Source organism: Pholcus phalangioides, unplaced genomic scaffold, assembly GCF_987345545.1.
Source record: "Pholcus phalangioides strain wild (caught in Gottingen) unplaced genomic scaffold, Ppha-v1.0 ptg000015l_1, whole genome shotgun sequence".
Lineage (NCBI taxonomy): Eukaryota > Metazoa > Arthropoda > Arachnida > Araneae > Pholcidae > Pholcus > Pholcus phalangioides.
Window position 1 is genome coordinate 65727238 of NW_028301608.1, and position 15134 is coordinate 65742371.

The 15134-nt window shown below is 35.2% G+C and overlaps 1 protein-coding gene across 2 annotated transcripts in view; it reads left to right on the plus strand.

Moving 5' to 3' along the window:
• LOC149076532 (popeye domain-containing protein 1-like) overlaps positions 1 to 15134 on the plus strand; it is a 30909-nt gene that overhangs the window by 14062 nt on the left and 1713 nt on the right. Inside the window, exons 1-4 of one of the 2 annotated variants that reach the window (XM_089244115.1) lie at positions 8315 to 8956; positions 9106 to 9214; positions 10061 to 10397; positions 13609 to 13715. In XM_089244115.1, coding sequence (XP_089100241.1) covers positions 8454 to 8956; positions 9106 to 9214; positions 10061 to 10397; positions 13609 to 13715 — 1056 coding nt within the window. In that variant the 5' untranslated portion in view covers positions 8315 to 8453. Of the gene's footprint in view, positions 1 to 8298; positions 8957 to 9105; positions 9215 to 10060; positions 10398 to 13608; positions 13716 to 15134 lie in introns of those variants that run through there. The other variant, XM_089244116.1, reaches the window with a different exon arrangement.

Below are 15134 nucleotides of genomic sequence, written 5' to 3' on the forward strand. Positions count from 1 at the left end.
CAAATTACCAGATCTAAAAGAGGAAAAAGCAACAAGGTTTGAGTTTCAGATCCATGCTTTTCTTTTTCTCCTCGAACTTCCGGAAAGTTATTTGTCAAGATTCCTGTGTGTATGGAAGGAGATTTTTCAAGAGTGATGAGGAAATACGGATCGTTTTTTCAGACTTGGGATGTAAGATATATTTGTTTTCAGGAATTTTTATTCGACCCTGCTTGTATACGCTGTAGATTGCCATCATAATGTTTTACATTTTTTAAACTACTTATGAATTATTGATATTCAACAATGAGGCACGCACACATTTTCTCGAATCGAATCCTTAAAACGATAGTAGGATCAATTCGATCACGCATTTTCCCGTGAACATGCACACGGGAAAATTTTTTGTGAGTTTGCAAAAGTTTTTCAACTCTAGGTTGAATTGTTTCAGTTCATAGTGAAAAACACCTGTTCAGTAACAACCTCTGCGGAATGACGAAATAACATGCTGCCTAATACAAAATGGAGATACTTTTTTTCTGCGCATCAAAAAACTCTTATATACACAGAAGCATTCTCAGGCTCAAACGTCCATTTTTTGTAAACTTCTTCTTTAAGCCTTTCTCAGTTACTTTTACCCGTAACCAATAAATAGACAAAAGTAAAATTTTATCAGCAAAAATATGTCTTTTAGACATATCGAACTACTCAGATCAACACCGGTGATTCAATGATTAACATCGTGATTATTTCCGTTAAAGCATATATTAGAGTTCTTCTACGGGAGGAGAGGTGGATTTAACAACTCGCTCAGCGGGCGTGCTTGGAGGCCCCCGACTTCTAAAGGGTCCCGAAAAACCCGAACTCTACACTTTTTCCAATTTTAGAAGACCAATATTTCCTTTTTCACCAGGGGCCTCGACTGACTTCGGAGCTCTTTTTTCTAGTGATTGTTGCAATCAAAGCTTTTGATTCATGGGTATGCCATCCAATAGGAAGACAGGACTCCAACAACGCTCCGAATCATAGACTTTAGGGCCGTCTTAAGAGCATCATGGGCATCTCGGGCACACACACACACAAGTGATATTCGGATAACTTTTAACTGGTTCAAATTCACAGCCTACTACTACTACTACTTAACTGTACACGCACCTCATACACATTCCTCTACGGAATTTCTAACGAATCGGCACATGCCAGAATGCGTGTTCTGTACATGTGTGGCTCTAACGTATTTATATTGTCTAATTGCACTTGTTCCGTGTTCTTGCTGCCACCTTTCTTCCATTTTCTGAAATAAAGATGGAAATGCTTGAATTTTCATGTTATGTCTGTATTGTGTTGTGGGTCTGCCTGCTCTCTGCGGAGAGATTTTCCAAATGGGAGATCGGCTGGCATTTGCACCTCGAAGTTAGAAAACCGCAGAAATTCACAACCTACCAATTTATCTTAGAAATCCATACTGCTGGATCCCAAATAATCATGGGGGCCCTCCTATGCATCTGAGACCCACGGGTGAGGCCCATGAGTTAAAAAAAACACTCTTAGGGCACTGCACAGACCTCATTTGCATACAGGCTCCTCCATTATGAATTTGTAGTGTGAAAGCAAACTGATGAGAATCATCTCGGGCCCCGAGTCCTGTCGGGAATCTCCCCCAATCCCCCGAAAGACCTCAGTTGCATAGAGGATTATAAAATTTTCTCAGCTACCTCATGGGGCATTTCGCCTGTTGTGACCTTGCATTTGTATAACACCCGGCACAATGATTTATGTATATTAAGAAATGTACCTAACAATAAATATAAGATTAAGAGCTGGTGCCTAAGCCTTTTTTATTTTGCCTCTGGGTTATGATGCGGTTGACACGGTAGTAGGGTCACTTTTTTTTGGATAAATATTCTTACATAATTTTGTTTGATTTTCATGAAACAGCCTCATTATCATTAAGGGTTCCGTGGAACAGCTTTATAACTATCTCCCCCAATTGCGGCCCTGCCTCCCACAACTGTGTCTGTATGTTTATTCTTTCGCATCTTGACATCTTGAGAAAAAGATGCCCATAAAAAATATGGATGTCAAATATAACAAAAATACAGCGACCAAATCGAAAATGCAATTATAAATACTAAAGACTACATATACATCATAAAATATAAAACAATGCCCACACAGACTACATCCATGGAATACGTACTACAAGACATTGTTAGTTGGAAGAGTAATAAGCCAACACCTAGTAGTTGAACCCAGAACAAGGAGGTTCTTGTTATAATTAGAAACATTTACTCGCAAACAGAACGGATGAAAAGAAAATCGCATATTTATAAAACGAGGGAACAATTAAGTAGAGCGCATTCGAAGCATACAAGTAATTCGGAACCATGACTAATGTTTTTTTTTTCTTTTCACTTCTTTTTAGTCCTATCTTACTTCTAGTAATAGTTTCCTGGCAAAAGAAATCTTTTTTTCGAGAGCGGATTTGTTGGCATTTATGATAACCAGGGCCAAAACAAAATGTTGATGGCATTTGCATTTTTTCGCATCTTTTGCATTTATCTGCTTTTTTTTCACTGTTAGGGCATTTTTTGGGTTTTAAGGAATTTTTTTCATATTTTTTCACTTTTCAACTTTTTTTTTTACAATGGAAAATACAAACACAAATACAAGGCCACAACAGGCAAAATGCCCAACGAGGTAGCTGAGAAAAAGATGCCCATAAAAAATATGGATGTCAAATATAACAAAAATACAGCAACAAAATCGAAAATGCGTATCGTGCATGCAATATGTTTTTTTTCGCTTAAACGCATCATTTTTCAAGTTGGTACGGATATAGCGAAGTTCGTTCTGCGTATAACGAAGAGTTTCGCTGTTTTTCCGACTTTGTTATAAGCGGGTCCCATTGAATTTTATATTTGAAGTAGTTTTTAAAACTCTACTCACGTTCTGAAAAAAATAATAATAAGAGTGTTCGCAGTAATATAAAGATTATCATGACTCTCCATCAGACTTGTCAGAAGATGAATAATTGAAATCGTAGATGAAAGCAAAATTACAGTCTTTAAGTGCATGTAGGGACAATGAAAAATAGAAAAAAATTGCGCGCGCGGCTCTTTTTTTTTCTTGTTTCGAAACATATTTGTACATGCACTAAATTCCGATGATAGAGAAGCTCGCATTGCAAAAAAAATAATAGTACTTATACGACATTTAAAAAGTCGCATGATGCCCTGCATATTAACGTAAAATTCGGTTAGGCCTGATGAAATTGGAGTGTTTAATTCACATCAGACGTGATGAGAAAATCTGATGAATTCTTGTTTGATTATTCGTTGTTTCCTGGATCCCAACGCAACCGTGTTGGAAAAAAAAATTCAGTCTGGTAAAGACGAATGCATCAGATGTCTCGCAGTAGCAGCGCTTCTACCACTCTCTCTAAACCAGACATAACCTCGTCTATAGTTCATATTCCTCTGCGGAACCCCTAACGAATTGGTGCAAGTTGGAATGTCTTGAATCTAACGTGAAGTTTGTTTCTGTGTAATGCTTGTTATAGTACTGCCATCTATTTTTCGAACTGAGTGAAGAGCAATTATTGAAGATTTGTACTGTTGTAAGCCTGTTGCTATCCATGGTAAGACTTTTAACGGGGAAATCAGCATTCGCACCTCAAAGTTGGGAAGCACAGAAAACCAACTTCAGTCTACCACCACTGTGGCGACGGTGGGATTAGCAGCGCGATGTTGTAAGACATCAAGGAGTTCCTGGGATTTTTTTTCCTATTTCAAACGAAAATATCATTTATGCGATTGATATGTAAATACCAACATCTCTCTTTTTTTTTCTGGTGAGTGGAATGCCAGTATTAATAAAAAACTACTTTTTAAGGATGCAAATCGGGCGAGCTCATTGCTGGAATAAAGAGCATATTTAAAGGATACGACACGGAAATTTGTTACACAATAGAAAATTTCATTTAAAAAATATAGTATTGAATGCAAAATATGTGTTAACTAAAATTGGTACTTAGAATGAGATAACCTGCAGATGTATCTCGAAAAAAAAAATTAAAAAGCACGATACACATTATATGCATGGGAGCCGGAAGTGTCTATAGATCTATAGATGCTTAGCTTGAGCTTTATACAGGAAATTCTCATTGCTAAATTAATTCTGGGGGTGCTAAACTTATTCTACAAAACACTGTGGTTGCTCGAGCACCCACATCACCCCCGGCTCCGACGCCACTGACATTATGTCGTTTTAGAAAATATGCGATTATGTAATAGATACCGCATAAACAGTTGGAACAAGAAATCCTCTTTATTCTTGTTCCAATAGAGTTAATGGGTTCAATGGTTAATGGGTAACAGAGGCAGGGCCGTAACTAGGGGGCAGGGGGAGGCGGAAATTTTAGGGGGGAACAAAGAAAACCGTTATAAAATGATCGAATTTTGAAATTGTGGGAGCGGTAAAATAATCCCCGGGCGGCCGAACTATGTTTGTCCCGAAAGGCAAAAATCCTAGTTACAGCCCTGCAGAGAGGTATTTCTTTGGAATCATACATCTGTGACCTGCAATTTTCGAGTGAAGCATTAAATGGTTGAACGGTAAACTCTCCAGTTTAGTGGCAACTGGCAAGCATGGTCATATCAGATGCAGCTCCTTGTTATTTGTCACTTTATGGAATTGGTGAGAGGCAAAATTCTCACCCGTGCGGGACATGCCTTCGATGGCTCTCTTGCGTATAAGCCGCACCAGTAAAACAAACCCGAAAACTCGCAGTTGTGTTCCCAGAGAGATGTGATGCATCAAAAATTATTCTATCCAATTACATTCATAGAAGAATTTTACAGACAAAACATTTTGTATAATTTTTTCTCTTTACCCATGATTTGCGCTTCTCCTGTAGTGGCGCCCCCTGCTACGGTACAGCTCCCACAGTCCTACAGCCATCCGTTTTTCATCTGGCGTATCGAGCAAGGATTCCTGTTCTGTAGAGCTTGTGTGGTCTTTAAGAAATACCCTACATGTGTTTATCGGACATTATTCCCACTCGTACACCATTCTTCAATCTGTATGGTGTGTCAAACGTGTAATTGAAAAGGAACAGCTGATGATGAAAATATTGCTGTTTGTGTGGATTGAATTAAAGGGATATTAACTTTTTCAATTAGAAAAAATAATTGCGATAGACGATGACCTATCGGTGACTTCTTCGAGATGACACGAACATATTTATACAAATCAGGCTTTCCCATGAAGCAGTGGTTCCCAAATGTTTTGAATCGCATCCCCTTCCCTTTGAAAAAAAATTAAAGACGATCACCTACACTAGGTGACCATATATCCCGATTTTTCTTCGGAACGCCTTTTTCTGCCGGTTCTAATTTGCGCAATCACTGATGGATGAAATAAATTTTTTTTCAGCCATTGTTCATAATACTTGACATCACCTCCCCCCCACGTCCTTGTATTAACATACAGTAAAACCTCTCTTAACGGTGCCCCCCCCCCCTCTTTTGCGTCGGAATAATAATTTCCCATTATATGAGAAAAGTATGCATTTCAAATCCCTGATTAACGGTCACCCCTCTTTTCTGGACGAATTTTTTTGTCCCGTTGGTGTCCGTAACAGAGAGGATGAATTAGAAAGATTCTTTTTAAGTCATCCTGTATAAGGATGATATAAATATATTATTATTAAGATTTAAAGATATTATTATTAAGATTTAAAGATATTATTATTAAGATTTAAAGATATTATTATTAAGATTTAAAGATATTATTATTAAGATTTAAAGATATTATTATTAAGATTTAAAGATATTATTATTAAGATTTAAAGATATTATTATTAAGATTTAAAGATATTATTATTAAGATTTAAAGATATTATTATTAAGATTTAAAGATATTATTATTAAGATTTAAAGATATTATTATTAAGATTTAAAGATATTATTAAGATTATAAGGTCATATTGATTACAAGTACAATTTGATATAATTATATGATACATGGTAAGTGGCTCAGTTAAGTAAAGACATTCTTTTGTTTTGATGTATTTTTATTTATACGTTGCAAAAAATAAAAATATTTTTTTTTTATTTGGACGTTTTTATTTTGGAGAATCTCTCGTGACCCCCAAATCTCGCGCTTTGGGAACCACTGCTATAAAAGACGATGAACAGAATAATGCATGCCATAGATTTATTTAAGTAACGATATCCTGCTGCCGGCATGGAATGAAGAATTCACGTACAAACCTTCACTTTTTCGGCGTCTCATTTGCATAAATCATCTTCAAATAGTGCGTGCCAGTGTCATCTATCGATGACTTTTGAAACTATTTTTCTCATTTAAAATAACAATGATTTCCGCTCTGGTATCGCTTTCCACGAATGCTTTCAGTTCTATTCTAGTATGAGAATTGAGCCGTTTAACATTGAAGCTGCTTTTGCAACACCGTGACTATTTGATTCAATGGGTTGTTCTCAATTTTGATTGTCGGTGAAAGATCATTTGACGTGCATGTCGAAAAAATTTCTTTTAATTTTTTTGTTTTCAGCCAACAAGGTTATCAATCAATTTACGATTAGAAAGTCATCACACATGATTTTGGATATCGGCTTGAGTGACTTCCGACGTTAATGCGATTCAATCCCATTACCAAGTTCCGAAACGCAGTCATGTCTATTTAGAATAAAAAAAAATATATATGCTGTTCAGACTCGATATCTGGTAACTAAGACGATTCTAAAACAATAATAAAAATATACGTAAAAATATATTATTTTATGCTTTTCCTCTTCAAGCTTAGAATGAGAAGAAGGTACGAGATGGATTGAGTCGAATAAATGGATAAGTGCCACTTAGCGAATGTTCCGTCGTTAATGGAGTGTACGCAGGAAGTTCATTTAGTGCATTGAATGCGTTCGGTTCTAGTGGAGGTAGAAGAATAAAAAAGAGGAGAAAAGATATAAATAAAGCTATTTATTTATGGAGGCAAATGTACATGATGGAGAATTAAGTTAAGCTCTGGGATTCATTTAGTGCTAATCGATGCGTGTACATGCATTTGCGTGATTATTATTAAATGTACTGTTTCCTATTGGCGGGATACTAATATTTTTTTTAAATAAATTATTTTACTAATAATTTAATAATTATTACTATATATATAATAACTTTTTAAATAAATTATTAATCACTGAAATTCAACTCACGGTAAGTTTATTCACATAATTGTATGAACTTTGAAAGGATTTTATTCTGCAAAAATTAAACTGTTGAAGGTGAATAAGCATTGTGGTGAACAGTGAATCATTGTCATTCAATATTTGATAAGTTCCTGTACAGGGTCTCCCAGAAATCTACCGCCAAAATGGAAAGGATGATAGTACACGTCAAGACAAGCAATTTTTATAACGGAACTTATTTTTTTTTTCCTGCTAACTTCACTATATGGACCACTTTGCGTGGGCCAAATTGAAACTTCCCACGAAGCCGCGAGCCACCAACTCACGTAATTTAGTGAAATCTTAATAGAAGGGGGCCAATGAAGCCCTCGAGTTAAACAGGGACAAAAATAATTGAAGGGTTTTATTAATTCTGAAATCTATTTTTATTAATTACCAATTTTGATTTATTTGTTCTGAAATAATGTTTTTCACCAATTCTGAAATTTTTTGATTACTGATTTAATTAATTAATTCTCAGATTAATTTTGATCCGAAATCACTTTAAATGGTTCTTCAATTATTATTTATTTCGATTATTCGGTAAAATTATTTTCCTTCTCAATATATATCTTGAAATCTTTTCTTTCAATAATTATGTAAATACTTTTTCAGTGATTGTGAAATTATTTCTCACATTGAATTTTTTTCACTAATTCCGAACTTATTTGTTTCAATAAATACTTCAAAAATTATTTCTTTCGGTAATTCTGAATTTCCATCAATTCTGGGGAGGGGGGGATTATCTCTTTCACTAATTTTCGAATTAATCGTTTTTCAATTTTTCATCCATTTTCTTAAAATGATCGCCGAGCCACGACAAAAAGCTCCGATGGCCAAATGTGGTCATTAGGCCAAACTTTGAAGACCCCCTGGTTTAGAACCTTTTTCCCATTTCTGACGCCAATGGATTAAACTGTATTTTAGCATGTGCTGAAGATGAAAACCATTTGCGACCTTAGGTACCATTGAAAAATGTCTTTGTCTTGACGTGTACCTCCTCAGTTTTGCGGTAGAGTTCTGGAACACCCTGCATTATTATTTGGAAATTAAATGTTCTCTATCTTTTCAGTTGTAAAACCAATTAGTGAAGCAATTGGTAGTGTTGAAAATTACACTGACAAAATGTGTCCAGAATGAAATACCTCCGCAACTTTTCACAAAATGTGTATGAGCAATCTATGTAAAAATACCTCATAGAACTACAGATTTGATAAGCAGTGGAGTATGGAAGAGAATAGACCAACATTCATACCAGGTTTGACGAACTACACGAGTCCCAGCGGTAAAGTGTGCGAACGTCTCGACGAGACTCGGCACTTGCTGTTACAAGTGTCCAACCTGTTCACCATTGCTGCGTTTCTCGTGCCGCACAAGTTCCAACACAACATGTTAGCCGTCAGAACGTTACTCTGTGTAGGGTTCATGCTCGGGAGTGTGTGGGGTGGACTGCTCGTGTGTTCCCCGGACATCATGGCTTGGAACCTCATCCTATTCTTTTTGAACCTTGGACACGTAGGTTACATGATATATAAGAATTGTCCTCCCAGGATCGATCCAGAACTTATCGACCTTTACGTTAAAGTGTTCACTCCTCTAAAAGTGAAGAAAAAGCATTTCAAAGAGCTCACTCGGGACGCCGATGTCCTTACCTTAGATGGAACAGAGCATTATGCTATGGAGGGCATTACACCGGCTGATCAACGATTATCCATCCTCCTCAGTGGCAGGTATGACGTCATTTTTGTATTTTCTGGCGCCTTTAGCCCGAGTATTTCCTGTATGATTTGAATGAATTTATTGTTCAAGTGTTATTTTAACACAAAATTACTTAGAAAATTCTTTAAATATAGAAATCATCTTTTCTGTTCGTTCTAAGGATGAAGGCAACGTGCGAAGATGTCTTGCTTCATTACATAATGCCATTGGAATTTGTAGATTCGCCGGAATGGGAAGCCTGTAGAAAAGACAGTGACAAAGTCTTCCAAGTAATCTGATTCCCCACCCCCCTCTTGACACACTCCACATCTTATCCTACAGTTAATAGAAAAATGATTAATAGTGAAATAATTCCCAGTTCGCTTTGTTGTTCTGCATGCTCAGTATTCCCACAACAATGATGCATAATTTGAAAGCAGATTTGCTACAAATACACTTGCTACGTTTCATTGCGTGACAAAAAATTGCGTTGTAACAATTTCCCTTAGTGATTTAACAATTTCAGTTATATGCAATAAATTTTTTATAAATATTTTAAATTCCATTAAAATCTTCTTGATTTGTTTTATATACCGCTGTGAGTCAATTTAACCCCACAGCAAGATATTTTTCTCTTTATTTCTTACATTTAAAATTTTTTAGAAAAATAAGACGGTTAATCTCCTCGATCTTTGATTTTTTTCAAAATTTTTATGTCTTCCACATTTTTTTTCAATTCTCGAAAATGGGAAATTCAAAATTTATATGAAAATAATTTTGTGGCATAATTTCATCGTTTATCTGCAATACCCCGGTAGACATTGCTGTCTTTGATGCTTTCGTCATTTAGAAATTAATTTAAAAACCAGATATTAACTCAAGAATACTTGAAAAATGAAATCAAATCACTTTTTATACAAATTTTTGTGTTTTTAATTATTTTTAAATTGTAATTTTGATTGGTAAGCACAATTATTCCAGAAATTTTATTATCAATTATTTTTGTGTAAAAATTTTATTTGTGTAAAAACAGATATGGATTATAATTTTCTAGCATTTTTATGCCAGTATTAGTAAAGTAAGCAATAAAGCTCTTTATTTTCATGCAACGATTATTTTATCACGAATTCCGATAGGTAACGCTCACTGCAACGGAGAGATGTCGTTTAATCACGTGGAACAGGGAATCCTTAGAATCCCTCCTAAAGACTAATCGCTTCCTGGACGTCATAATATACAACCTCGTCGGAAAAGACATAACTCACAAGTTGTACTCATTGAACGAACACCATAGGTCGACGGACGAGACGAAGTTGTCGGTAGCAGCGCTTCCAGAGCTATGGAGGCATCAACTGTCCAAAAGCTTGAGCGTCGACGCCGTGCACACGGGATCCAAAGGAAAAATGAGGTCCATAACATGGAGGGAACAAGATGAAAATAGGAGGTCGAGCGTCGCTCGTTCAGAGAGCCCGAGTAAGTCTTTCGTTAGCTATCTATGATAAATGGAAGGAAACAAAAATCGATAACACAAAATTGACAAAAAAAAGTTGAAGAATCATTTTATGACTTATTAATTTTTCTTTTGAACTCTCATTTTTCAGAGGAATAAGTTGTATGCAATTAAACTTTTAACTATCTCGTTTTAGTGTTAATTCGTAGTATTTTAATTGTTTAATATAAGTTAGAGATAATTTGAAAATGATACGATGTTTGTTCCATTTCCAGCCTCTAAAAAAAGGAATTTTGCACATATGGGGCAGAAGAACTAGGAATCGAACTTCGTTAAAGAAAAATTATATCAATTATACATTATCATAGTTTTTTTTTCGATATTCGTAAAATATATATATGTTACGGTAAATCTGATAAATCCTGTTATTATGCATAAACACCGAAAATTTTGGTAAGTTTGGTAATATTTGGTAAATTTCACTAAATTAATCACTTTTACCGCCGATTATGCATATTGCCTAAGCGTCGCGTCGTTGGTAACCACGGTAAATCGTACATATAGTACGATTTATATTCATTACACGATGATTCGTACGTGTAATGTATTATTATATCGGGGTACGATCGTAAAATTTATGATTGCATCGGGTCCCGTTATATTCATCATACTCAGACTCATCAAGAAATTACAAAATTTACAAAATTCCCCAAGGTATTATGCACAATCACTGATAAAGGCGATAAATTTCAAGTATTTATCAAATGTACCAACGACACTTGGACATTATGCATAATCTTGTTTAAAAAAAGTGGTAATTTTTTTTACTATTTATCAAATTTACGAACTACGTTTGGGTATTATGCATATTCGCCATTAAAAGTGATAAATTTATCAAACTTACCAAGATTATTGATAAGTATGCATAATAACCGATTCATCACACACACTTACCATAACATATACAGGGTGTCTCAGCATCAAGTTTACAAACTTCTAGGAAGGGTAGGGTACACCTAGATGACTCGGAATCGCATAGCATTGCTACGTCGGAAATGCTTTAATGACGCATTATAGGTGTTATACGGGAACGGTGGTTCCGGGTGTTTTGTGCATTGACCTGCTGGATCACCGGATCTATCATGCCTTGATTACTTCTTCCGGACTGGAGGCATGTCAAAACATTGGTGTATGACACCTCTGTTGACTGCAGTGAGGAACTTGTTGCATTGCAGGGAAGTCCTACACATGCCCGGAATCTTCCAGAATGTTCGAAATTCAATGGGCCTGAGATGTGAGACCTGGATTACAGCTCATGGATGATACTTTGAACACCTTTGACCTGTTACTTTTTCGATAGGCATTTATTATTGAAACGCCTGTTCACGTATTTCGTGTCCTTTCACTTCTGATGTTTCTGCGTACCCTACCGCATCAGGAAAGCATTTCCAACCATGCATTGTTATGCGATTCCGAGTCATCTAGGTGTACCCTACCTCTCCTAGAAGTTTTTAAACCTGATGCTGAGACATCCTGTACAGACTATACAGGGTGCATAGGTAACAGGGCGTGTTTTACTTTACTGGCGGACCGTTGATCCTAGAGGCATACTTCCAATTAAAAAAGTATCCAAATAACGTGTGTACTCAGGTATGTCATTCACATTGAAAGGCGTTGTAAAATTATTAAAATAAAGCTAATAATTATATAACTGATTTAGTTAATTTAATTAAAGCATTAAATGCAGGTGAAACGGTTTATACCCGTATTTAAAGCTGTTTTTTCCCCAACTTTCCTCTGTTTTTGAATTCGAATATCTTGGTGAATTAGAGACTTTTTTTGGCATCAGGAGACACAGGGCAACTTTCTAATTGGGTTTTTGAGCACAGGGTGTCCCTATAAAAAGGTTTCGTTTTTATTTCAATAACTACACAACCCCCTTGCAACATAAATGTCATATCTGAGTACTGACACACCCCCCATAGATAAGATATCTATGGGGGTGTTGGTAGTACACGTTAACTGGATACGTTTTCTAATTGAAAGTATGCCTGTAGGATCAACGGTTAGCCGGTAAAGTGCCGTGAGTACTGTTACCTACGCACCCTGTATATTCTCACGGAACCTTTTCACTACTGTGTGACGATACTTTGAAGCACCACTAATTTTTCACCCCTGTAACATCCCTTACATACGTTGTTGGGCGTTAGATGTGTTATATCGGAGCAGTATTTGAAGTATAAAGGCTGTATAACTACTTTACGATTACCAGATTACTTTACGACAGCACAGGTTTGGGATAACTAGTGTTTTTAAATATGATAAATTAATAAAATTTAGATGTTTACCTTCCCCCCTGTAAACGTGTTTATTGAATCAACTTCTCTTGTAATGCAGTAAAACACTGCTTTTACAAAATGTTCCCTAACAAATTTATAAAATAAATTATGGCTTTCCTTGTGGTAAAATAAATTAAACATTCATTATTACATATCATTCAACATATTTGAATTGGTATTTTATATTTTTATTGCAAGCGTATAGTGCTGAGAGATGATGAAAGTACCAGGTTAATTAAATCGTTGTGTGCTGAATATTTTTTTAATTAGAACTAAAATGGCCTTCCATAAAATTATGATAATTATTTAATTTTTTCATAATGTGGTAGTGAAAAGGTTAAAGAAATTGTTAAATTTGTCAATTTAAAAAGTTTCTTTAAAGTCTGCGTGAATTTGTGATCATTTATGAATTGTGATTTGACGAATAAAAAAAAGTATTTGCCCCCATCTGATTAATCGGGGTTCGACTGAATTTTAAAGTCATTCATTTCAGAAATCGAACGTATTTTTCGATAGTATAGGTTAGGTAAAACCACATGTGTGGAGAAGAAAACTGTAATGATCACCCAGAATTTAGGATAAACTCATTCAAATCACCTGTATGTGTAAAACAAGGGCATAGATAGTCTGTATGTTAGATGACCAAACTGACACAAGTATGTGATACACCCTGTGCGACAGGAAACTTTCAGGTTTTCCTTCTGATATCCGAGATCTTTCTGAAATCAAAGACACATCAATAAAATATTTTCTATTCTTTACCTATTTTCTATCTTCTCCCATAACCTTCCTATACTCATCTCTTGTACTTTCTTTTTACTCAACTTACTTTTTTCCTCCTTCACCCTGTCTCATGCCTTGCCTCTTCTCTTGTACCTTTCTCTTTTACATGCAGGTTCAGCTGATTACGTACATCGTCAACCATCTATTCACTATTCCGATCCAGGTCCAGTACGCAGTCCAAATAAACACTCACAGAGAGCTGACGTCCGGTTCGAAGAGGTCAGTGGAAAATGACGTAGTTAGAGAAAACGTAGTTAGCCGCAGTGACATAGAATCAAACAATGTAGTATTATACAGCAGCACTAAATTTTCATCAAGCATGAATTTAATTACTTTCAGCCGAAAACTAAATGTGCTCTTTTTTTGTTTCACCAAAAACTTTATTGAATTTAATCCACCTTTTACTCAATACATGCCCATTAAGCAAAACGTGACCGAATTTTCGAATTATTTTAACGTAAATCCATAATTTCCACCCCTTCTCCCAACCTGTCGGATCAGTTGCCAGTGGGTGGAGTCAGCCTTTGTTCACATTTTGATAATAGGAGGAGAGTGATGGTATTTTAAACATAACTTTTTTTTACAATGAAATGGATAGCAGAAGTTCGAGAAACAAAAGTATAAATAATAGGAAAAAGAGTATTTCTCTTCCTTGGTTCCTATTGTTTTCAGCTTTGGAGAGGGGGAGAAGCACTATCACCTGCATAAAATCGAAAAAAAGTGTTCCTGGAAAAAGATGTGGCATTTTATAAAGGGTTTGGTGTTGTTTCCACTGTTCACATTATGATGTGGATCAGTGAAATTTATAAAAAAACAACGGAAAGAGTAAAGCATACCACCTTCATTTTAAGAGGACACAATGTTTTCATTTAACAATACCCGTATGGATATTCATCAGATTTATGTATTAAATATTTTGTTTTATATTACCCTAACATTCATTTTTTTTTACAGCAGGCGGCCAGAAATGTTAATGGTACACTAAAATACCTTCTTGTTTGGTAGCGTATCATATGATACGAGAGCTTCATTTCTCATTTTTGTCGTGGAGCTGTGTTACTCTGCTTTTACCGGTTTCAATAAAAGTTTGAAGTCAAACCTATGTATAAATGTACATGTATATTTGAGTTTTTAAATTTTAAATAAAAATCTTTAATCATTATACAAAATCTTTCATCTAATTAGGCTATATGTTCTATTGTGATACAAATATGGTAGCATAATTTCCAGTAAAAAAGCTTCCTGTATAGAGATTGATTGAATTGTTACTTTAGTTGACTTCAGTGAAATTTATGACCATTGATAAGCTCAACTCATTTTTAATGTATTACATATATTTAATGTTTCCATAAGTTTTTTAAGAAGCCAAAAAGAACAATTTTTCAGATGCATATTACAGCAACAAAGAATTCCAATAATTAAGTGTACTGAGTTTTTTGACTAATTGGTAATATTAATTTACAGAGTTGTTACCAGAAGAAATTTATAGAATCTACAATAAAATTCTGAAGTACCAATTCATATTTCGCACCGATTTTTTTAAAATTTTCTTCCTTTGCTTAAGCAGAGAATTATAAAAAAAATAACTAAGAAGAATGGTGTATTTTTACATTTTGGAATTATAAATTATCATAAATT